A 26,171-nucleotide genomic window follows, 5' to 3' on the forward strand; every position below is an offset into this window, starting at 1 on the left:
ATTGTTGACTTCGGTTTCTTCCCATTTAGCAGCAAGTTTTTGTTGTTGGTTTTTCTTTTTTTTAAAGAGTTTTATACAGCTCAAACTAGACCCGAAGATATCGGGTAACAGAGCACTTTACATAGCACCAGTTTCGTCAGATGAGGACACATTCATTTTTGTTAGGCACAGGGAGATTAAGTGATTTGCCCAGAATTACAGGATGTTGAGGATCGTTGCTGAGACTCAAACCCGTTTTCCCAGTTTCGACGTCGACCGCTCTAACCCTAAGGCTACATTTTAAGATCTCCAGTTCATCGCACCATTCAAGTGCGCAGGACATAAGGCAGTCGCCAATAAATTCTCAAACCGGTATCATCTCATGCCTTTTGCTCTGGTTCTCTCTGCACACTGTTCCCTGTTTGACATTCTCACATTAGTGGGCAGGCCTTTTCTGTCCTTGCTATTCTGGTCTGGCACAGGTTTCAACTGGCCTGTCATCAATTAGGTAGTCATGGAATTTTTCAAAAGGCTTTGAAGTCATATTTCTATTATTAATGAGCTCTAACTTTGGCTGTCTTTTTCTGTGTTCATTCTGCTGTGCTTGTGAGATGTGACCCTTGGGCATATGTAATGTTTACAAATACCTTCAGTCCTGTCACATACTGTCCCATTTGGAGTTCGCTAGGTTGGGAGAAGGGGCTGTATCTGTTGATGTACTGGTCACAACTTCTATTTTCCAGTGACAGCACCAGAGTCCATTGCTAGTGTATCCTAACTGCTGTGTCAACAATTAATATCGCTGCAACCATAAGGCCTGTGGACAAAATTCCAATGTTTTTATGATACAAAGAGCATACTCCAGTCAAGGGATCGGGGTACTAGTGCAGGGGTGAAAGTCCAGATTCCTCTACATTCTATAGAGTGTCTTCTAAGTACAGACACCCCAATGTCATGAGGTGGGTCAGGGATGGAGGAAGTTCATTCTTTTTGCCGTCTAAAGATGATGTAATCCCTACTGGACCCAGATGTCATCATGGCTGGGAGGATGATTCATCTTTGGGACTAAGTTGATGCTGTACCATGTTGGTCCCTACAGTGCTGCGCTTATAGCTGGCTGTGAATCGGAGCACAAAGATAGTCCAGCTTTGCAACAGGAAAGTAGATCTTCCTTCTTTGACAGATCTAGCAAGGTAACACTTGTGTACTCAGATTCTGTATATAGTCACCTATACAGGTGCAACATCTAACAAAATATCCATGGGTCTATTTAGAATTTAGATAACTCAAATTTTGTCTAGGGAAATCCTTTAAAAAGGACGGAGTCCCATCACTCGCCGTGGTGACATGCTTCATCATCTGGGATCTCCTCCTGATTGCAACCAAGGGCTGCAACCCCCTCTCTATGTGGGGGAGCTCGCTGATGTTTTCAAGAAGGAGGAACCTCAAGGATTTGCTAAAATCCAACAGATGTGAAGAACTAAAGACTCAGAGTGATGGCGCAGTGCAAAGAATAATATGTATGTGAAAAGAAATGTGTAGCTAAAATTAGTCTCCAATAGAAAACAATTTTATTCCTCATCCATTGCTGACCAAATTAAAACCAGTGCAAAAGCAGTTTGAAAAAATAACTGCCAAAAGTCCAAGACAAGGTCTACATTTTTCAGCCCCCTAGATTATATGTAATCTTGGCCTTCCTCAGGACCTAGGTGAAAATATGCTGCTACGTAAATAATTGAACAAACATATGCACAATGACAACTAGGCGGGTTGGACCGATTACAACCGACGTGAGTTCTCTTGTGGAGTATTGTGTATTGTTGACTCCTATGATGCACAAGGAACGACTTTCCCTCCCCGGGTTACAACTCAGGAAATGAGGCCCCGCTATGTCCGTTGGTACCCCGATCCGCGTCTGAGTCGTATATTCAGGTGCACCAGGCCCACTTGATCATTGAGTGGAAAAGTTGAATGATGTATTGAAGGTGGAGATCAGTATTTATATTCACCACATGGCCAGGTCAGCTAATCGGGGAGTTTGCAATTTACCAATCCAGATCACTAATGCAATCTTGAAGGGAATGTCCATGGTATAATCAGCTCATTCTCTGTACGTGCAGCTCTTTTTCCACTCATTTTTGGTCTTGCTAAGTTACAAAGTTGAGTTGTAGTAGACAGTAAACCATTTCTAAAAGGAAAGCAGATCCTAGAATGAAATGTGATTAGAGTAGATTTTTTTTACTGGCATTGGAACAATGTCTGCATCAAAGTAATCTACACCCCACCCAAAGAGACCACTGGTTTCAAGAACGGGAATGGAGAGGAGTTATGTGCAGGTTCCAGTGCCTGAGATGGTCTTGGGGAATCTCATAAGAAAGACAACCACCAGCTTAGAATCTGCATACATAGAATTTAACAGATTCCATTTCTCACCCATCCAGTCACCTTTGTGAAATTCAAACATTGCATCCAAATTCTCAGGAAACCCCACATGCATGTCCCAGACATGAAGGAAAAGATGTACGTAGGGGTTGGAAGGTGCTGCCCTGTAGAGAATTGTGTATTGAGATATGGTTACATAGAATGTACAGAGGGGTGGCAGATGCCGTTCCTGACCCTCCCACGGGAGAACAGATAAAAAGGCCTGTCCATTGGCTATAGATCACACCACCACTGCTGGGAGTTAAGATTGCCTGTATGGAAGATTCAGGGCTAGCCAGAAAATGTATTAAGTCAGGGCAGTACAGCACTAGAAAACCATTCCAAATATTTTCATCCCCACCCTCTCACTGTTTTAAAATTATTGTGCAACTTTCTTTAGTGATTTAATTAAGTGAGAATGAAAAGATACTGTTATTTATTCATCCTTTTGAGAGGACAGCTGCAATTGACCATCCTCAAATGTTGAAGTGCACAGCTTTGACAAAGAGAAATATAAGAAGAAATGATGGCCACAATACAACTGGACTGCTGCAAGTAATTTATTTAGAAATACAGAAAGAACCAAATGGCCTCACTGATTGAGGAGGCAAGATGGCCGCGGGTGGGTTGTGGTGAGCAGTCGCACCAGAACCTCTCTCCTATCTGACATGCTAGCTTGAGAAAGCTGGCGCTGGAACGACAGTATTAGCCCCCTCGGATGGCTCTGATCCTTAGACTTTGTTCCTAACTCTGCACGGGACAGGAAATGCAAGACTGGGTCCCATTAATCAAGGCGATGGGATGCTAGAGACGGCATGGACAGATATCAGGTACTCGGATGACCTCGGAGACCTGGTGGTAGCTGAGCTTAGGAGGCTGGCCAGGAGATTAACGTGGAGATTGAGAGTTTTCGCAGCCAGCCTGCTCAAGCGAGCAGGGAACAGTGCAGTGAATAGTGCGGTGAATAGAGCAGTACTGACAGTTAAAGAGTGGAACGTCTGGTACACAATGCCGCCAAAACCTGTAAAACCTGTAAAATCTGATGAGAAGAAAGCGAAAGATCCCAGCGAGGCGAGCAATCTAACTCCCGCCGCTGCAGCGACTTCTAACATGCAGAAATCACAGTTACCGGCAAAGAACCCTGGTGCCATAAGGAAGGTGATCGAGCCCGCTGTCAGAAAAAAGACGGATTTAAAAGGAGATCAGCTCGGCAGAGTGGAGAGCGCTACGGCGAGAGAGCGCACCAAAAGGAACGAAAAGCCTGCGATGACTGAAAACAAAGGGACCCCTTCCAGACAGCCCACCTTACCAGAATCTTTCACCCGCCCGGGTAATCCAGGCAACCCAGAAGGATTCGCCAGCAGAAGTCTATGCGTCTTCGGTGCCCGCGGTGTTACAGGAGCAGAGGGGGAGCCCGAGGGTGTAGGATGGCAGCAGAACGTCCTCGTGGACGCAACAGCAGCGCCAGCAGCGGAGACAGGAGCTGAGAGCGCGAGAGACGCTGAGGCATCGGTTGCCAAGCGACCGGTTGGGCTGACTTCTCCGCTTCCCACGAGCCCCATGCAGGACGCCAGCAGAAGCAACCAGGAGGCAGCAGACGGAGCGGAGATGGGCGCTGGAAAGAGGGGGTTAAAGGAAGTGTCCCTGAGGGGTCTCCCCACAGAAAAGACTACCGCGGACAGTGATAACGGTAAGAATGCGCAAAAAGCAAGTGAGGTGAAGGGGCAGGAAAACGCCGACATGCTACAGGCTATAATGCAGGTGGAGGCAGAACTAAGTGCTAAAAACCCTAATCCCACATGGGGGAGCTCGGTTAGCTTGGTGGCTGACAACCTAACATTTGGACACCACACGGAGAAAGAGAGGGAGGATCTATGCTCGGTGGAGGGGGAACACTTCTTTTCAGTGGGCGAGGACTCTGACTCCACTCAGCAGGAGAGGGAGATGTCGAATTCAGAGGAGGAAGGAGAGGTGGAAGGAGAGGTTGAAGAAGAGGAGGAGGATGAATCTTGGGTGGCCTCTACCTCTTCTGAGACCGACATAGACAAAGACAAAGAATCTACATTAAAAAAGAAGCAGTCTCTGCGACGAAGGCACGAAAGAGGTGCTGAGAGGAAGCTGGACTGGGATTATTCGGCGACATCACAGACGTATCAAGAGGAGTCAGAACCAGGTCTAGATCAGGACGATGCTTTGGGGAAAGTATTTAGTATGTTGAAACAAATACAATCCGAAGCAAGATCCACAAGTCGTAAAACGAGACAAGACTTCAAGAAAATTCAAACGACGCTTAGGAAGACAAATAAACTGTATGAAGGGCTGGCTGGGAGAGTTTCTGAGGTGGAGGAGAGAACAGGCAAGATCGAGGATGACTTTCGCAGTTTTAGCGAATTCAAAATACAACAGGAAAAAAAGGCGGATGATATCCTCTGGAAGATGGAGGATTTTGAAAACCGCCAGCGGCGCAATAACGTTCGAATTTTGGGTGTGGCAGAAGGGCTGGAGGGGCAAGATCCAAGGGGTTTTGTGGTCAAGCTACTAAGGGGTGCTTTCCCGGAGTCCCAGTGGCAGTGGGAGGCAGAGGTACAGAGGGCACATAGGTTCCCCTTTGTCCAGCGAAAACCATATGGAGCTGAAGGAGGGTCAAAAGCGCCACTCCCCCGTGCAATATTAGTGAACGTTGGCAACTTTCTACTCCGAGAGGAACTTATCCAGAAAGCCAGACCAGACAGCAGAAGAACGGCGGAGGGTGTTACTTTCTTTACTAGGCCTGACTTTTGCCACGTGACAGTAGAAAGGAGGTGGAGGCTGAGAAAAATGATTTCAGAGTTTCAGGCTTTAGGATCTGAGGCGTATTTGCTATTCCCAGCCAGGCTGAAGGTTGTTACAAAGGGCAGGGTCAGGATGTTTATGTCAGAAGTGAAAGCACAGGAGTTTATTCAGGAATTAAGAAGGGCGTAGAAAGAGGGGCACTGAGGGGAAAGGCATTGCTATTGGACTTTGGGACTTGATAGTTATTAGACTGTAGAGAGGGGGGGCACACTGGAGATGATGGGAGAGGGGTGCGGCTAACACAACCAGGAAGCGTCCACACATAGGTCATTGCTGACCTATTTGCCTGCAGGGGGAAGGGGGGGGAGGGGAGACAGGGGAGGGGGGAGAGGGGGAAGGGGGGAACAAAAAAGCAGCTGAAATGTATGGTTCGGATATGGCAGTTAGCACACATTGATTATCTATTTTTCTCATTGACTACATTTTTGAGTAAAGGGAGAGGGAGAGGGAGAAAGTTCGGAGCGGGGGAGAGAAGGAGCGAAGGAACAGCTGGGTTAGGAAGGGATGGTTTTGTTTTCTTTAATACACAATGGCATGTAGGTTAGTCTCTATAAATGTATGTGGGCTGAATGATTCAAGGAAAAGGGCGAATGTAGCAGCTTATATAAAAACCCTACAAGTGGACCTAGTGTGCCTACAAGAAACCCATATAGAGGAAAAGCAGATTTATCTGATGAATCAGTTAGGGTTTGATGTACTTGCTGCCAGCAGGCAAGGATCTAGGACAAGAGGCGTTGCGATACTGGGGAGGAGAAGGGATGTGAGGGTTAGAAGAAAGAAAGAAGACCGGTGGGGGAGGTGGGTTATTGTGGAGTTAAGCATTAAAGGCCTCAATGTAACATTAGTAAATGTATATAGTTCCACCGAGGATGATCCAGAGATATGGCAGTTTTTAGATACTGAACTACCACAATGGCCCGAATCAGTAATATGTTGTGGTGATTTTAACATGCATGACCCTACAAGCTCATTTACGGGTACAGGAGTGGCATATAATGGTAGAAAAAGAAAAGTAAATAGGGCTATTGCAAACATGCTTAAAAACAATCTCCTGGAAGACCCCTGGATAATGCAGCACCCACTGTTAGATGGAAGCACTTTCTTTTCGGCACCTCATCAGGTGTTGGTGAGATTAGATTATTTTTTAGTTTCAAGGTCTTTGATTCTGGGGACACAGATTGAAAAACAGCCAAGGATTATCTCTGACCACAGTCCACTAATTCTGACAGTTAAGGTCCCACAAGTACAGAGTAAGAGGCCCACTTGGACATTTGAGAGGAGTCTTCTTCAAGACCTCGAGTATAGGAAATACATGGAAGGGTGGATCAGGTCCTATTGGGAGATCAATCACGGAACTGCCTCTGTAGGGCAAACCTGGGATTGCTTTAAAGCAGGTGTCAGAGGGGAGACATTGAGTTATGTGCTGACCAGACACAAGAATGAGAGGGTAAAGAATGAAGCTATCCGACAAAGGATAATTACTGAGGAAGCAAAACTAGTTACTGCAGTACAATCCAAATCTAGCTTGGGAAACATATTATTAGCACTAGTAGCATTGAGGGCAGACGCAGTAGAAAGTTTCTCGAAAAAACTCGCAGAAAAATACCTGGCTAAGAAGGAAGAGGCCTTTGAGTGTAGTGAGAAAGTGGGCCACATACTTGCGGTTAAAGTTAGACAACAGAGGGCAGCTGCGGAGATAAAAGAGATAATGGATCCAATGGGTGTCATTGTCACAGACTCAGATAAGATCAGAGATGTCTTTAGTAGTTTTTATGAGAAATTGTATACACAGGAAGATACAGAGGGAATAGTTGAAATAAGGAATTACCTTAGAGGTATGTGCTCACCCTCTGTCACAAGGGAAGAAGGAGAAATGTTAGAATCTACCTTAAGGCTGGAGGAATTTATCGATGCACTAAATAGTCTACCATCAGGGAAGGCGACCGGACCCGATCAAATTCCGGTTGAATTTTATAAAGTGTTTCGTGATTATCTGTTAATTTATATGTTTGAGGTTATGTTATTTGTACAACAAGGGGGGCAGTCACCAGATTCATGGCGTGGGGCCGATATAATTGTTATAGCTAAAAAAGGGAAGCCCGCAACCCTTCCTGGTTCCTACAGACCCATTACGCTAATGAATTCAGACAGCAAGGTTTATTCTAGGATGTTGGCAAAGAGATTAACAGGTTGTATAGAACACTTGGTGAGTCCATCTCAGCATGGTTTCATACCTGGGAAGGGCACGGCACAGCACGTCAGAACTCTGATCACCATGATTGATGCAGCAGAAGTCACAGGCGACCCTATTTCAGCACTGTTTCTAGACGCTGAGAAAGCCTTTGATAGGGTCGCCTGGGAATATCTATGGGAAGTTATGAAGTGGTGTGGTATTGGTCCAGGGTATATAGGAGCAATACAAGCCCTGTATAGAGACCCGGTTGTTAAAATTAGAGTAAATGGAGGGCATACGGAGTTAATACATATACAAAGGGGGACTCGCCAGGGCTGCCCGTCTTCCCCACTGCTATTTGCCCTGTATATAGAGCCACTATTACGCAAGTTAGAGGGAAACCGGGATATCCAACCTATGGTACTAAACAATTGTACTGTGAAAACTCTCGCCTATGCGGACGATGTCGCTATATTGACCCCAAATCCGGATATAGCCATGGTGGGAGTAGAAGCAGAAGCACAGGCATTCGGGCTGATTTCAGGATATTGTTTGAATAAAACTAAAACCCAGATTATCATTAACAGGTTTGCTACAAGCTCAGATAGTAGGGTGGTTAACAATGCAACATACCTAGGGATTGATATATCTGTAAAACTGGAGGAGTTAGTCGAGCGCAATATGGAACCACTGGTAGCAAAGGTTAATAGCGATTTGGACAGAATAAACAATCTACATCTGTCTTTGGTCGGTTGCACAAATGTGTTGAAGATGATGGTTTTGCCTAAATTTTTGTACCTATTCAGATCAATACCTTTAAGTTTTGAGAACAAATGGTTCAATAGGCTGGAGAGCGTAGCTAATAGATTTATCTGGGCACGAGGAAAAACCCGTAGGGCTTACAAATTTATCTCTCTGCCAAGGGATAGAGGGGGCTGGGGGGCTCCAGATTTTAGATTATATTATTTGGCTGCCGCTCTCCAGTATATGCAGGGAATAATAGGAGGAGGTGTGGGGTCATCAAAGGCCGTCACTATGTCAATCGAAGCCTACTCAGTGGTATTAGGACCAAATTCCGCAAACTGTTTCCTGTACTTTACGGATTTGGGCTATCTTAGAAGGCAGGCATATAAGACTCTTAGGGCCGCACTTAAAATCTGGAGTACTTTTCAGAAAAAGATAGGTATGGGTAGATTCAACAGGTACACGAAAGTTTATAAGAATAAATCCTTCCCGGAAGAGATTTTTGCGGATTCAGTGATGGCGAACTGGGAAAATAAAGGGATACATCAAATTGGGGATTTATTAAACTCAGAGGGGATTGTACAATTTGAGGAACTGGTTAGAAAATATAAAATAAATAGAAGGGACTTCTTCAAATACCTTCAGATTAGGAGTTTTCTTAGGAATAAACAAGGGGGGCCGTTGGGCTTTCACACAAATGACTTGATGGAAGGGCTAAGTACTGGGGAGGAATACTCCATTAGGCTAATATATGCTGCACTGACAAAAACTAGTGCAGATGATTTGGATAAGCATAGGGCCAAATGGGAGGATAGGATAGAGGCTGCTCCTGAATCATTCAACGAATCAATGGAATTAGGGCGGTCCATGCTATGTTCTGCCCCCTTGCAATCCCAGCACTACAAAACATTATTCTCGCTGTACCATACTCCAGCCAGGATTGCGAAATGGGGGGGTACAGAGGGTATTATATGTCCCAGATGCAATTCTACAGAGGCAGATATCGTTCACATGTTTGCTACATGTCCCCAACTTTATACGTTAATTAAGGACATCGAACAATTTTTAGTCAACTCATTAAAGATAAGGACAACCTTTACAGTAAGCTTAATTATGTTGGGAGTAGACGCAGGAAATGTCCAAATGGATTCAGGTGATGTAATGTTTATGTTTATGGCAGCAGCTGTCTTCAGATTAATGTTAGCAAGGGTATGGTTAGATAAGAATTCCCCAACCTTGCAAGTGTGGTTATCAAATCTTATTGCTATACATAACTTAGAGAAATATATATATGCAAGGAAGGGTAGGGTAGGGAGAGCTCGAGGTATTAAGATATGGGGACCTTTGGAGAAATGGAGAACAGGAATAGGATGATCCATTTTGCCAATTTGCTAATTTGTCTTTTCTTTTTAGCTGGGGTTTTTCTTTATTTTTCATGATTGTGTTTCTTAGAAATGTTATAATATGATGCTTTAGCGTAGTTGATTTAAAGCTTCCGGCAATATTTGGGCAAACATATGTAGGAGGCAATAATTGGTATTTGCATTGTTTTGTAATGTGTGCTTTCTTTTGAAATCTAAAATAAAATATAATTAAAATAAAAAGAACCAAATGGCCTCAAATATTCACATTGTATCTAACTTTGTATACAGATTTTGTCTGATGCTTTGTTGTGCTCCTTTTAGTCACAAGGGCATTTTTTCCATGTCAGGATTAGGACACATGGTGGGAGAGCCCATTTCAGAATCTGTGGGGTTGGAGGTCATGCTCAAGAGTTCTTAAAGGTTTGTGTTGGAGTTTGTCCAGGAAAGGTACAGAATACTGAAATGGAGAGAAAAGGACCTTGGTCAGGTAGCGACTGGTGAGTTCTGTCATCCACCCTCTTCCCTGTCTTTCCTCTAGTATAGATTCCATGCCCTTAGGATGAATCCTAATTCATGTAGTGTAAGACAGGAATGTACCTTCTCTGTGCCCCATTGTGTGCTTGAAAGTGGGAGGTCTTGTCCTGTCTACTGACACTTTAAAGACTACTAAGGCCTCCCTCCTCTTTCGGCAACCACTTATGGCAGCAGTCAATTAAGGTTAATGGAGAGGGACCCCAGTCATTTCTATAGCTTTCTTTGGTGTGGACCAAGAAGGGGGGAAACCTCTCTCAACATTTTGTTGTCATGCCATAGGAGCCAACCATGAGCAAGCTATTGCATTGGATGAGGCAATTGGCTTGGCTCACTACTCCTTTGTGACAGTAGCATTATGAGTTCTCCCTATTAGAAGGAGGGCTTTGCATTCTGGAGATAATGAGAGAGTTGCATGGCTATCCCAATCCCTTTTATTTTCTATCTACTTAACTTCATGCTAAGTGGAAGGTCTTTCTTGTGGAATACTACTCGTGCGGCACATTGTGAATAGTATTTTACTCCCAAACATAGAAGCCTTTATAAGAAGGTAATGGACTTGTATAAGCCTTTGGACTCAATATTGAACATTCTCCATTGAAATTCATTCTTGTTAAAAAGTTCGATTGTGCTTAAGTTTGCTCTGAGTTGTAATGTTTCATTGAAAACTAGTTGATTGAAAAATGTAATTGATTTTCAGTAAAACGTCAGGTTCGAGGCATGTTTGCTGTAGATACACATGCTTTGCATACTCCTGCCATTTAGTGTTGGGTCTGGATGTTTGCAAGTTGTTTTTCTTCGAAGAACTCCTTTCTAGTCATGAGGTAAGGTGACTCCTCCTTTAGGTGATAGTGCACATGATCTTCGATTCCATTGTTCCATCGGGTTCGGACGTGTATTGCTGCTCTCCAATTTGAAACAGTTCTTCGGTTTTCTCTCGATGTGCAATCCTCTCTACCCTTGACGGTATTGTTTTGTAAGCGTTTCCCACATCTCTGCGTATTGTTTTGGTCAATGGAATCTACTTTTCAATCAGAAAGCTTTGTGGACGGCCTTTGGGCCTAGCCGCGTCAGGTCAGCTCTCTGTTGATGGAACAGTGCCAAGCGAAGTATTGGCGCACTGATTCTCACAGGGTGTGCAACTTGTGCTGGTCTCCGGAGCATAAGGAAGAAAACTGCGACGCTTGCAGATCGTTTCGGTCTAAGAAAACTCCTTGCGATCGTTGGGCTTGACATCGAGAGATGCAGCGTCAGAGCATCGAAAACATGCCAGACAACTTCGGTGAAGATTTCGATCAAGAAGATGTTGAGGCGTGGGAGGCAGAGGAGGAAGAACCCTTTTCTGTGCAGTACTCCGACTCGCAGCTCGAGATAGACCTCGACGCCGAAGAACTGCTGCAGGGTCAAGGTGAGATGAGTACAGAAGACCCATTGCCCCTTCAAATCACTCCCAAAAAGCACAAGGCTTCGGCACCAAGACGGCATTCCCGATGCCCCGCTTCCAGGCCTGGCTCTCAAACATCCAGTCAAGCCTTCCAGCTCAGTACAGAGTCGGCAAAAGTCCTTGTCCGAACCGAAGCCTTCCGGTTCCAAACAGAAATCCATCTCGGAGCCAATATCCTCCATACCGAAAGCCAAGCAGCCTTCGAAGCCGAAATCTTCCGCACGGAAAGGCCAGCACACACCGGCGCACAAAACATCAGCGCCGAAACAAAAAGATGTTACTTCGGATCCGAATTTAGACATTGTTCCACCGAAAACGGATCCCAAGCAAAAGCGACCATATATTAACCCTGAGGCTGGTCATATTCATACCAATCTGCCTCAGAAACATAACCTTCTGGAAACTCCTTACAAGATCCCTTTAAAGAGGAAATCTATTGCTACCAGTCCTTTTCATCCACCACCATCATCCCCTCCACCACCTCCTTCTTCGCCTTCAAAACCGTTGAAAATCATACCTCAGGATTCTCCAAAAGCTCATCATGATGCCGATGATGTTGATGATGGCGCGGACACATTTACCAGTAGATCCATGGATGGATTATACAATTGATCCTCCAGCAGATAATGACCCAGACCTTTACCCAGCCAAGCCATCTTCTCCAGACGACAATGTATACCACCAGGAACTCATTGCCAGGGCTGCACAATACCATGGGGTGGCACTACACAAATAATCATTAGAATAAGATTTTTTTTGTTTGAGACCTTAGGATACACACATAGGTCATCACAAACATTTCCTATGCTTAAGGGCATGATGAGACACGCTGATGACAATTTTAAGGTCCCAGTATGAACACTCATTTTAACTCCGAGGGTTAACATGAAGTATAAAGCCTCCCAACAGATCCAGTATTTATTAGGGGCCAGTTGCCATAAAATTCACTGGTAGTGTCTAATGCGTCTAATTCCCAAACATTTGGTGATGCTCCTCCACCAGATAAGGAGTCTAAGGTAATTGACAAATCTGGCAAGCTCATAGCTCCTCAATCTGCAAATTTGACAAGAAACATCTTTTTTGGTCCTGAAGTAGGGTAGGCCTTAGAAAAAATGAAAAGGGACCCTGAAGTGGCCAAGTCCAAGGGAGCGCTCCAGTCTCCATCAAACAGAGGCTCTTTTTGTTGTTCCTTTTACTGAGGGGGGTCCAAAATCACATCCTCAGACCAAAATACATACCACCTACAAAGGTAATAACCAGTCCTCTCCCTCAAGATGCTTTTTTCAAGGAGGTTATAGAGGGAATAACTTTAAAGGTAAGGGTAAGGTCAACACACCCCGTAACTCCCCTTCCCCTAATAAGCAGTGACTTGCCCACGCTTCCCCCGACTATACCACACTTGTCTGGGGAAGACTTCAACAATTTCACCCTATTTGACAATCTATAACAACAGACAAATGGGTAATTGGATTATCCAACATGGTTATTGAATGGAGCTTACCAGCAATCCTCCAAACATTCCACCACAACCTCACAAATTATCTCCAGAACACCTGCAATTGCTCAAACAGGAAGTGCAATCTCTCTTACTGAAAGGAGTTGGCCTAACGGCTAGGGCGGTCGACCTTCGGATCTGGGGAACCGGGTTCGAGTCTCGGCAATGACACTGAACATACTGTGATTCGGGCAAATCACTTAATCTCCCTGTGCCTAACAAAAATTAATATGTATCCTCATGTAATGCAACTGATGCTATGTAATGCGCTCTGATACCCGATACCGTGTCAAGTTTGCGCTATATAAAACGGTTTAAAAAAAAAAAGAAAAGAAAAAGGAGCTCTAGAGCCGGTTCCAACAGAGTACCAGGGCTCAGGGGTTTACTCTCTGTATTTTCTCATTCCCAAAAAGGATGGTTCCCTAAGACCTATTTTGGATCTAGGGACTTAAACCCTTGATACTGTCAGAACACCTTCACATGGTGCCCCTTCAACAGGTGCTTTCACTTTTACAGAAGGCAAATTTTATATCTACTCTAGACTTAAAAGACGCATATTTTCATGTTACGATTCATCCGGCTCATCGCAAATACCTCAGATTTGTGATAGCAGGCAATCAATACCAATTCAAAGTACTTCCCTTCGGAGTAACTACAGCACCCAGAGTATTTAACAAATGTTTGGCAGTAGTCGCGGCTCATCTCAGAAAAGAGCATATTCATGTCTTCCCCTATCTAGACGACTGGCTCATCAAAGCGAGCACCTACCAAAATTGTCTACAACACACACAGATAACAATAGACCTACTTCATCAACTAGGCTTCACGGTCAATACACAAAAATCTCACCTGCATCCGTCACAGATGCAGTTTTACCTAGGAGCTTTAGCCTCTGCCAACATATCCAGATGTAACAATATTCAGGCTATCATACTACAGTTCCAGTCCAACCAAGCCTTACCAGCCAGAGTGTTCATGCAACTGGTGGGAATGATGGCATCCTGCATCACAATTGTACCCCATGCAAGACTTCACATGTGTCCCCTACAAGAGTGCTTGGCACATTAGTGGAATCAGTCACAGGGACAATTAACCGATCTAGTGTTGATTGATGGCCGTACCCATCGCTCTCTGCAGTGGTGGAACCTACAAAACTTATCAAACAACTGCCTTTCATTGATCCTATTCCACAGATCATGCTCACAGCAGACGCATCGCTGACAGGCTGGGGTGCTCACCTCAAAGAATACACAATACAAGGCCTGTGGAGCAACAAACACAAAAGCCTCCACATCAACTATCTAAAGCTTCTAGCAGTTTTTCTAGCACTCCAACCATGTCAAACTCACCTCATAGGCAAATCTGCCCTAGTCCGAACAGACAAGATGACAGCAATGTATTATCTGCAAAAGCAGGGGATACACACTCTCTTCAACTGTGAAGACTCACTCAAGCCATTTAGAATTGGGCGATCCATCACAAGATTTATCTTCTGGCAGAACACCTCCCAGGAATAAAAAATCAAATTGACGACCTTCTCAGCAGAAGGAGACAGCAAATTCATGAGTGGGAACTTCAACCGAAAGTTCTCCTTCCCTACTTTCAACAATGGGGATTTCAACAAATAGAATTGTTTGCAGAAAACGCAAAATGCCAAAGTTTTGGCTGCAGGTTCCCTCACCCGCTTTCAAAGGACAATGCCCTATGGATGAACCGGTCGGGGATACTTGCCTATGCTTTTCCACCTCTCCCGCTCATTCTGTGTCTGGTTCAGAAGTTCAGGCAAACATCGCTCACACTAATTCTAGTAGCTCCCACATGGGCCGGTAAGCCATAGTACACCACACTGTTGGAGCTATCACTAGTTCCACATCAAAAGCTGCACCTCACCTTCAGTCTTCTCACACAGAACCATGGAGAAATCAGACACCTAAGAACTGAACTTACCGATCTGGCTCCTGAAGTCATAGAGTTTAGTTATTTACATTTACCACCAGAATATAAATATTCCAGAAGAAGCAAGAAGGCCTACCACCGGAGCTTGCTATGCAGCAAAGTGGAAAAGATTTGTTGTATACTGCAATAACACAATCAATCCTTTAAATGCTTCTATACAAAACATTATCTGTGACCTGTTACACTTAGAGCAAACTGGACTAGCTTATACATCTATTTGTTTGCACATTGCAGCGGTAGCCTCGTATTTGCAAACCAGGCAACATCTGTCACTATTCAGAGTTCCAGTAATCAAAATTTTCATGAAGAGAGTAATACCACCAAGGATTACTCGTGCACCAGTTTGGAGTTTCAACATTGTTTTCACAAGGCTCATGGGTCCACCTTTTGAACCATTGCACATGTGTCCCTTGTAATTTCTCTCATGGAAGGTTGCTTTCCTCATTGCAATCACATCACTGAGGAGAGTTGGTGAGCTACAGGCATTAACCTTAGAAGAGCCATTCTTTCAGCTACACAAAGACAGAGTAGTGCTACGCACCAACCCTAAATTCCTTCCCAAAGTGGTTTCTGCTTTTCATATAAACCAATCGGTTGAGTTATCAGTCTTTTTTCCTCAACCTGATTCTGTAGCAGAACACGCTCTTCACACGGTTGACGTTAAAATAGCTTTATTGTACTACATAGATGGAACAAAAGACTTTTGTAAAACAAAACAATTGTTTGTGGCATTTGTTCCACCTCTCGAAGGCAATCCCATCTGTAAATCTGGTATTTCCGGGTGGATTGTTAAATGCATTTAAACAAGCTATGCTAAAGCTAAACAAACTTTATCCATACCCCCTAGATCGCATTCCACTCTGTGGCCTTTTTAGGTAACATTCCTCTTGCTGACGTATGTAAGACCGCTACATGGTCTACACCTCAGTGATTTACCAAACACTATTGTGTAGATGTGTTAGCACGTCAACAAGCTAAAGTAGGCCAAGCAGTACTTAAAACACTATTTCAAAGAACTGCAACATCTACAGGTTAGCCACCGCTTTGGGAGTATACTGCTTTGTAGTCTGTGCAAAGCATGTGTATCAACAGCACACATGCCTCGAATGGATAATGTTATTTATCCAGTAAGCATGTCTTGGCATGTAGAGCAGTAGTTTCACATGCGCCCACCTGCCTTCCTGGGTACCTGTAGTTTTGCATTTCTTCATTCATGCACATGGACATCTCTATACTGCACTTACTCCATTCTCACCCTCGTGTGGGAAAACAATCTAACAATGGAGTCGATGACCATGCGCACTATCACCAAGAAGAGGAGTCACCTTACCTCTTGACTAGGAAAGACTACTTCGAAGAAAAACAACTTGCAAACATCAAGACCCAACACTGATGGCAGGAGTATGCAAAGAATGTGAATCTACAGCTCTAAATGCCAAGAACAGATGCTTTCTGGGTAAGTAAACTTATCCTTATTCTTTAGCATTAGTGTGATTTTACATATGTTTATGGTTTAATACCTTGCAACCTGACCCTACTTTTAAACCCCATCACTTGATGCCAGCATTTTTTGTAACTGTGAGAAAGTTGTTTATTAGTTGGGATGTTTTGTTGTTTCACTACAGGTAATGGAACCAGTCAAGAGGTTTTAGTAATTTAAATTTGAGCTCAAGCACTGGCAGCTGTGCCATAGAAGAGACAGCTTTAACTTAACAAAAATGTGTAAAGCATTTGAGAGTACCAAAATAGTTAACAAGTAGAAAACACAAAATATAAACCTCAGTCTAGTTCAGAAAAATAGAAGAAACTTTATTTAACAAAATGACTCCAAAAAAGAAAACAAATCCAATAAGGGGCACCAGAGGTTTGATTTTTTAAAAGATTTTGATGACAATATTGCCCAAAAGTGCACAGTGCCATTGTTGGTCAATGGTTTGGGTATACTTGAACCTAGGAAACAATTTGACCGCAATGAAGCGTGGGCCATACAAACCAAGTAAATTGAGGCAGCTAGAAATGTAAGTCCCAATCCAAAAAAGGAACTTTGTTTTTTTCTGAAGAAAAACGCTTGTCTGTACAGCACAAAGCTGAAATTGGTGTTGCTGAATGGAACAGAATGTCGATACACAAACCATTGGTTCCACAGAAGCTTTAGAGTTTTTGACTGAAAATGTTTCTAAGTCCCATTAGGAAGTGACTAAGAGTCAGATGTACAAAGCATTTTTCCGTTTGCAAACAGGTGGCTTTTTCAAATGTACGATATTTGATTTTTTTAACATGTTATCGAATTGCAATTTGCATTTGTGATTCAGTATTTGGAAGGGCTATGTTTTGGGCTTCCCTTCAGTATGTTATTTATATATGAATTCAAGTAAAAAAACAGTAATACTTTACCATCATTTTAAAAGTGGTGATAACCCATTCACAAATAGGAAGTGGGTGTTGAGAGTAGACAGTGGTTCTACGGACTATGGAAATCTCCAGTGTCCACCCACAACTAACACCAAAATCCAGTTTGAAGCAGGCCCTGTACTCGCAACACACCAGAAAACAGAGGTCTGGAAAGAAAAAAGCAGGTAATGAATCCTGAGGGCGGGGGGCGTGTCCTTCAGGGAGAGCGGCCCAGGTGTCGACTATTGGGCGCACAGGGACTCCTGGTACATGGAGTCCCTGTCTCTCGCTCGCAGCCCTGTTCTACGCCGATTCTGCCCAGAAAAGGTCCTTAGGTTCGCTCAATGCCCACAACAACTCCCGCTGATTAGGAGGCGCTGCGGGACCCGCGCAGCGGGTCCGGCGAGCTGTGAAGGTGTCAGCGGTTTCAGCGTCCGAGGAATGAAAGGCAGCAAGCCGGGTTCAGGTAAAGAGAAAATGACACTGATGATTACCCAAGTCTTATCCTACGTCTAATTTTGAATCTTAAACTACATGTGCCCCTAACCTTCAACCTCCCCTATTTAATCTTGTTTTTAGTCAAATTCCTTTTCAATTAGTCTTCATCAAAATGTGTTTATGATGAAAAAAATACAGTAAGGTTAATGAGTGAGGTCCTTTAAGACTCCTGCAACCCAATGATATGAAAATAAATATTGTCAGCATTTTTAAGAAGTAATTTACTGTTGTCATAGACTAAATGTCTCTGTCCAAGTCTTGTCTTAGACATTTGTCTCCTAAAACTCTACTCATGAGGCAGAGCTCTTTTTTCTTTATACTGCAGTCAGCATTCTGGAAAGCCCCAGAGGAGTAACTAGTATGGGTAGGGAGTAGTCGATCCTGTACTATTAGACATGGGGTGTATGTGTTGAGCTCACCGCTGATTGTGGTGGGGCACCTTTATTTCAATTAGCTAGAATGATTCAGAACACTCTTTTTAGCAGAGTTGCTGGGACTTGATATAACGTGGGTTAATATTCTTAAAAAGAACAAGGTATTCTCAAATAGATCATTAAAATTGTTGGTAACATTTGTCAGCACATTCACTCCACCACTTCCTGGATCCCATCTGTGAAGATTTTTTAAAGACAATAATGAAGCAGATTCATTTCTTTTAAATCCTTATATATGACATTATCCTCTTTTTATTCTAGTTATTTCTATAGTGAGCCAAAATGTGCTTTGATTTGAAGAATTCACAGCTGTGAGTTTGTACAAATAGTTGTTACATTTGTTCCACCTGAATTTAGAGATGTCAGATAGTCATAATGACACTAGGAGTTCCAATGGGAAGATCCATAAATTAACATTCAGTAGCGTCCTTAATTCAGTAATTCAAACTACATGTCAGACACTGTTTAAGTAACTGACACTTGACACTAAGGCTGGGGATTGTATTCATGAAAGAAAGACAGTCTGGTCAGTTTGCTTAGAGTGAGATAGTTGTGGTAAAACTGCAACTTGGTGCAGAGAACTAACAGAATGACGTATTTAAAACCAATAGCAACAAAACAGAAATCCATGCACAGTTCCACACTTTAATGCCATGATGGAAACTAATCAAAGATAGATGAAACATTTGTACTCAAAATTACCAAGTTGTGTTATGCGATATTTCATGAGCTATAATATAAGTGGAAGAGAGACCCGATAATTCAAAATGAAAAGTAAAACCAGTTGGCCAACTCCATACATGCACTCCCAGTCTGGTGCTCTCGGTGGGCAGCAGAGCCTCCAGGAGTGCAAAGACTCTTCTCCTACAACCTCAACGTTTTGCCAAGAAAAAAACGTAAAACTGGTCCTTTTCCGGTATGGCACCGAGGATATGGAGCGCTTTGCCCAGTGAAACAAGAATGATCCCTTCCACTGCCTCCTTCAAAAGAGAAGTGAAAGTGATCCTCATGGCTAAACTCTCGGGAACTCTATGACTATTTTCCGCATTTTATTATTTGATGTGTTCATGCGCTTCATATTCGTCCTTTTTTTGCGCTAGCTTAGTTCTGTTTTTCTTTTGATTATGTTCCATGTATAACATACTCACACAGATCTCTGTATTTTATATCTTGCATTCTTCTTATGACTTGTAAAGCGCTCTGATACTCACAAGAGTCTTGTTCATGCTATACAAAACCTTCAAAATAAATAAATAAAATAAAACACTTAGTCAAAGCAGTGAATGATTTAACCTATGATCGTCCCATGTACTAAATAACATTCCTCATCTAAAACTCAGCAAGTGCCATTGCCAAGATATGTGCATCAGATGCTCCGCCCATCACCACCCCCTTTTGTACCACTTTGTTAGCCATAAGTTGGCAGGGTATGCTCAGACGTGAGTCCCTTGCTCACTTTGCCACTGGATTCAAGCAAGCCGGGCTGAAAACGGCTGAAATGCCAGAAACCGGTCCTCGGAAGCTTGTTTCCGGTCCAGGGAAGGCATGGCTTGGCAGTTCGGGCTGGACTGTTCCCATGAGGCACAGGGTCAGACTGATTTGCATATGGCCATGTCTGAACTGGGGTGGCAGAGTGGGCTAAAGAACGGTGATGGATTAAACCCAGATCTGTTGACTGGGTGTGAGTGTTTGATTGGATCAGATGCTCCGTCCATCACCACCCCCTTTTGTACCACTTTGTTCGCCATAAGTTGGCAGGGTATGCTCAGACGTGAGTCCCTTGCTCACTTTGCCACTGGATTCAAGCAAGCCGGGCTGAAGACGGCTGAAATGCCATAAACCGGTCCTCGGAAGCTTGTTTCCGGTCCAGGGAAGGCATGGCTTGGCAGTTCGGGCTGGACTGTTCCCATGAGGCACAGGGTCAGACTGATTTTCATATGGCCATGTCTGAACTGGGGTGGCAGAGTGGGCTAAAGAACGGTGATGGATTAAACCCCGATCTGTTCACTTGGTGTGAGTGTTTGATTGGTTCAGAAGCTCCATCCATCACCACCCCCTTTGTACCACTTTGTTCGCCATAAGTTGGCAGGGTATGCTCAGACGTGAGTCCCTTGCTCACTTTGCCACTGGATTCAAGCAAGCCGGGCTGAAGACGGCTGAAATGCCAGAAACCGGTCCTCGGAAGCTTGTTTCCGGTCCAGGGAAGGCATGGCTTGGCAGTAAGTGCTGGACTGTTCCCATGAGGCACAGGGTCAGACTGATTTGTATATGGCCATGTCTGAACTGGGGTGGCAGAGTGGGCTAAAGAACGGTGATGGATTAAACCCAGATCTGTTGACTGGGTGTGAGTGTTTGATTGGTTCAGATGCTCCATCCATCACCACCCCCTTTTGTACCACAACTCTAGTCAGAAGCAACTGCCTGATAAGTCTGTCACAAAGCTGCAATAATTCACATTGTTACTAAATGTCCCTCTTGAGTAACATGCAGCTGCTTTAAATGTCCTTCACAAAGTTGAGGGGTGTGGCCTCAACGCAAAAAATACAGAACACTTTTGTTTCTCTAATAAATTGTACTTGTTTTCAGTATTATAATTAAATATGCCAATGCTGGTATATGCTGATGAATCAATATCTTCCCCTTTAAATAATGTGTTGATTGCTATTAAACACATCTGAGGACAAGCTAGTATATATAGATACCAGAAGTTGCTAGTTGAGTCAAATGCCTTCAAACACATTATTAGTTAACAGTTTTTTTTTGAGTGGCAAGGTTTTTATTTCCCAGTAAAATGAACATTGCCTTATGATATGGGTTATAGTAGGAAGACGCAAAATGTAAGCCAATAGATACAAATATTTGGTTAAAGGTTCTTTTATTATATATACAATATATAAATATATATGTGCGTGCATGTATCTATATATATATATATATATATAAGCTCAGCAGGGTGGGACTTTAACATATACATTTGCAAACACACATTTGCTATTTTAATGATTTGTGCTTGTTGCCCATAGAATTATTTGCCAAAGCTGGTTCAAAATAATGAGTAAAAATTACAGATTTCACTACGTTTCTTGATTTTTCTCAAAGTATGTGATTACTTGCTACTATACATAGGAACTTCTATCCACTGATAAGGAAAAGTGCATTTAAATAATTCATTTTGTTTGCTTATTTTTAGGAGGGCGTAAACTCATATATAAACAGTGATCCTTTGCTTGTGGTTTCTGCATGTTAGCATTGCAGCAGGGCAAGATTGGACGAGAAAGAGGAGGGTTTTCTCTGAATATTTCCTATTTGTCGTCCTCCCCCATGCGTTTAAATTGCATCTGGGAATCATATTTTTCAGATTTCATCGTATACTGGGGGAATTGAACCTAAGCAGTTTCAGCAGCCAGGTAATGGACTATTCCCTGACAAGTGTAGTGATCTCTTGAGTTCCACAAGTAGTTACTATAGTTGTCTTTCAAGTCGCATACAAGTGGTTTAAATGTTAATCTCAAACCTGAGGGCTGCTGAATTCAACCTAGCAATTTGCATACCCACTCTAGCTACTCCAAAGACTTGTGCTCATTTTCTGTTGGATAAATATACCAAAGGTAGTTTAAAGCAAGGAATCAACATTGCAATTTACATTAATTGGCTTTAGTGTTATATAAATAGTTAATGAAACCGTACTGTTCATAGGAACCATCAGTCATTGGCAAGTGTAAGTGTCTAACAAGTTCTATCCTTGGGGAACTATTTGTTAGGTATTTGTACATGTGAAAGTCCAAAATGCACCCGCTCAGAGTGTAAGCTGGCTGGAGTGGGCTGGTTTGTTGATCGATACCGTATGCTGGGGTGGGAGGGAGAAGAATGTGAGTGACTTCTCAACAGACCAGTAGGGAAAGTGTTGATTCGGAGCCTCAATATATGTATGTGTTTTGTATGATTTTTTGGGAAAATATGAGGCTGGCAAAAGGCCAGACACAAATATACCCATGACATCAAGTTGGGTACATCGATTGGCTTTCTGTGTTGTATGGTAAATTACTCCTCTTAATAAACATATTAATTATTCTCTTTCCAAAAGGCCTTATATTTTATGTCCGAAAACACTGAGTCCTAGCTTGGTTGACACACTCTAGACAGCATACTTTGGAAAGGCAAATCCTTTTAAAATGTTGCCCAGTAATTCACTTAGCCAGTGTATTGATGGTAGTTTAGCTTAAGCCATTTTAAAGATGTGAAACTGAGAATTGATTATGGTCATCACCACTTTGATAAATGAAGAAAGGTTATCTGTATTTTTAGTGTTACTGTTTGTAGCAGCAACACCCAGCCTGAAAAATCCATCCATATATAGTGCACTCACGTTGTACTTGTGTTTTCCTTTGGGGTTTCTCAGAAGGGCAAATATTTTCATGTTTTAATTTGTTGTGCACAAAGGGAATTAAAGATTTTGCTTGTTTGTAATATATAATGAACAGTACCTATTTGTTGGCATAATATATAAACATGTGAGCGAGTGGATTTAATAGGGTAAATGCTATCTAACCATAGCCCTGTAGGAAATAAAAGTAGAGAACCAGTTCTCCTGGAATAATGCAACGCACCAAACCATGTAATATATTTTGTGTAGAATAAATGTGGAATACGCAATGCAGCTTCTTATCTATATATACCATACTCACCTGTGTATATGTGTGTGTAGCCTTGGGAACATAAGATGCATTTATCTTTGTTTCAGCTCAGCTACGCATTGCCTCATACAACTATCATTATCCATATTTTCTCTTCACAGTATAGATACTGTTCATGTTAAATATTATGTGCTAATTATAATTTCAAATATGCATTTTAACATTTTTTCATCATTTTGTTTCAGGTTACCATTACAACGATCTGGTGTCTCCACAATACTTGAATCTTATTGCTAACCTCTCAGGCTGTACAGCGCATAGACGTGTCAATAACTGTTCTGACATGTGCTTTCATCAGAAGTACAGGACTCATGATGGAACCTGCAACAACTTACAGCATCCAATGTGGGGTGCCTCCATGACCGCCTTTGAACGTTTGTTAAAATCTGTTTATGAAAACGGATTCAACTTGCCAAGAGGCATAAGCCCTGACCGCCATTATAATGGATATCCTTTGCCTCTACCACGCTTAGTTTCAACAACTATGATAGGAACAGAAACAATTACCCCTGATGAGCAATTTACACACATGTTGATGCAGTGGGGCCAATTCCTTGATCATGATCTTGATTCTACAGTTGTAGCATTAAGTGAGGCGCGATTTTCAGATGGCCAGCATTGTAGCTCAGTCTGCACCAATGATCCTCCATGTTTTCCAGTTGTTGTACCACCAAATGATCATCGGATTAGAAATAATGCACGTTGCATGTTTTTCGTGCGATCTAGCCCTGTTTGTGGAAGTGGCATGACCTCTCTTTTGATGAATTCAGTTTATCCACGAGAGCAGATTAACCAGTTAACATCGTACATTGATGCATCTAATGTTTATGGAAGCTCAGATCATACATCACAAGAGATCAGAGACTCTGCCAGTCACAAGGGCCTTCTGAGACAAGGTATAGTGCAGAGGTCTGGAAAACCACTCCTCCCATTTGCTACAGGTCCACCAACAGAATGTATGAGAGATGAAAATGAAAGTCCCATTCCTTGCTTCTTAGCTGGGGATCATCGTGCTAATGAGCAATTGGGTCTGACTTGTTTGCACACACTGTGGTTCAGAGAACATAACAGAATTGCAACGGAGTTATTGAAACTTAATCCACATTGGGATGGGGACGTAATCTATCATGAAGCACGCAAAATAGTTGGCGCACAAATGCAGCACATAACATACAGCCATTGGCTGCCAAAGATCTTGGGAGACATTGGCATGAAGATGCTGGGAGAATACAAAGGTTATGATCCTGGTGTAAATTCTGGAATATTAAATATGTTCGCAACTGCAGCATTTAGATTTGGACACACACTTATCAATCCTATACTATACCGGCTGGATGAAAATTTTGAAGCAATTCCTCAAGGCCATTTACCTCTTCATAAGGCTTTCTTCTCTCCATTTCGGATTGTAAATGAAGGTGGCATTGACCCACTTCTCAGGGGATTGATTGGTGTAGCAGCAAAGATGCGTATGCCATCACAGGTGCTCAATACAGAATTGACCGAAAGGCTCTTTTCTATGTCACACACCGTTGCTTTGGATTTGGCAGCAATCAATATTCAAAGGGCTCGAGATCATGGCATTCCTCCATATCATGACTTTAGAGTGTACTGTAACCTTTCATCAGCGCAGACAATAGAAGATTTGAGTAATGAAATTCGAAATCCCGAAATCAGAGAAAAACTTAAAAGGTATTTTTCTATCTTTTAGAATATTAGTGTGAACTGTATAACTGTAAGTTTAAAGAATTTATTCATGCAATTGTATATGCATGTTATGAGTTGTTTATGCTCATTACTGTGTTTGTGCGTCTTTGGCCATTTAATTTTTTTAATGGAAAGTCTGGATATTTTTCTTTAGCTACTGAAATAGGCAACATATTGCAATATTTGGTCTCATTTAGCAGTTTGTAGTGAAATATTTCTATCTGTGCTCACATGTGTCACTCTTTGGTGGTGCTGCATTGTCAGGCTTCTGCACTGTGATGGATTGGGTTTTTCTGTATTTCAATCTTCAGGTGCAATCAATAACCCGTCACTAGTTGTATGGACCTTTGATGGTCGACAAAGAAAAATGAAGAGTAATCATCTACATAAACAATACATGGTTAAAATATATTTTCAAATCAATGAAGAGAGCTATTGTGAGTGAAATGATTTTATTTTCAAATCCTTTATAATTTCATCTATTTAATTATTAGACATTAATCTTTGGGTTCTAACAATAAAAATTAATATAATCCATCAATTGATATTTGATTGTAAAATAAAATAGAATGTGTGCTAAGATTACAGTCAAAATATTAATAATAAGGCAAGAATGTTTCATAAAGGAAACACCCCAGTCTAAATGGTATATGGATTATGAGAAGAAAAGGTGTTAGTTTAGAAACCCATAAAAGTTCTGTTTAGTGAAAGATCAATGGGTGAGCATAAAACGTTTGCTTTATAGCTGGAATGTATAAGTGGCTCAAAATGACAGCAGGCCAGTAAAAGAATAATGTAAGAAATCAGCCTCAAATGTAGAAAGGCAGCAGAAACTCAATAGGTGAGCCTCCAGTCAGTGAGTCGGGGAAAGAATTCGTAAAATCTCCCTTTCCTACACAAATTCTATGTTGCAACATTATTTTCTTTCGCCTTCTTCATCCACCAATAGAATATCATCAGACACCTGGGAACGTGCTCACTCCCCATGATCTCACCAGAGCATAATAAACTTTCAGACATTAGTCCTAGGATAGATTACAGTGTTGTTTTCTTGTGACCCAGACTTTTTTCAATAGATCATTCATCTGCCATTAACTTCTCCCATGAAAACCTCACTATCAATTGACTTCTACAAAACACATTTCTATTCACTAGCTAATATTAGGCTTTTACACAAATAAACTATTTAATGTGACAAGCAGGCCTTTCTGTGTTAATGCAGTATGTGTGTTTTTTGCAGTTAACATTGCAAAAGCAGCTAGGCTAACTTGGCCCAGCACTTGATTTATGTGCCGGCCTACAATACTTAAGTATGGCTACCTACTTCAAATGTTTTCATTTTAGCTTGTATTATTTTAAACGTTAACTTGTGCACATTATTAATATACGTGTTTTCAATGGCAAATATAATATGTTGCAGCAACTTCCCCTCTCTGATGGTTGATAAACTATCACAATGTTTCCATTAATGAATCTTTTAGAGTCCAATCATTTTCAGTTCACATTCTTTT

At 42.3% G+C, this 26,171-nt stretch overlaps 1 protein-coding gene across 2 annotated transcripts in view; it reads left to right on the forward strand.

Annotated features, from left to right (window-relative positions):
* PXDN (peroxidasin) overlaps positions 1-26,171 on the forward strand; it is a 740,799-nt gene that overhangs the window by 521,506 nt on the left and 193,122 nt on the right. For both annotated transcript variants that reach the window (XM_078647879.1, XM_078647880.1), the window contains one exon: positions 23,142-24,645. In XM_078647879.1, coding sequence (XP_078504005.1) covers positions 23,142-24,645 — 1,504 coding nt within the window. The remainder of the gene's footprint in view (positions 1-23,141; positions 24,646-26,171) is intronic.

Source organism: Lissotriton helveticus, chromosome 6, assembly GCF_964261635.1.
Source record: "Lissotriton helveticus chromosome 6, aLisHel1.1, whole genome shotgun sequence".
NCBI classification, from domain to species: Eukaryota; Metazoa; Chordata; class Amphibia; order Caudata; family Salamandridae; genus Lissotriton; species Lissotriton helveticus.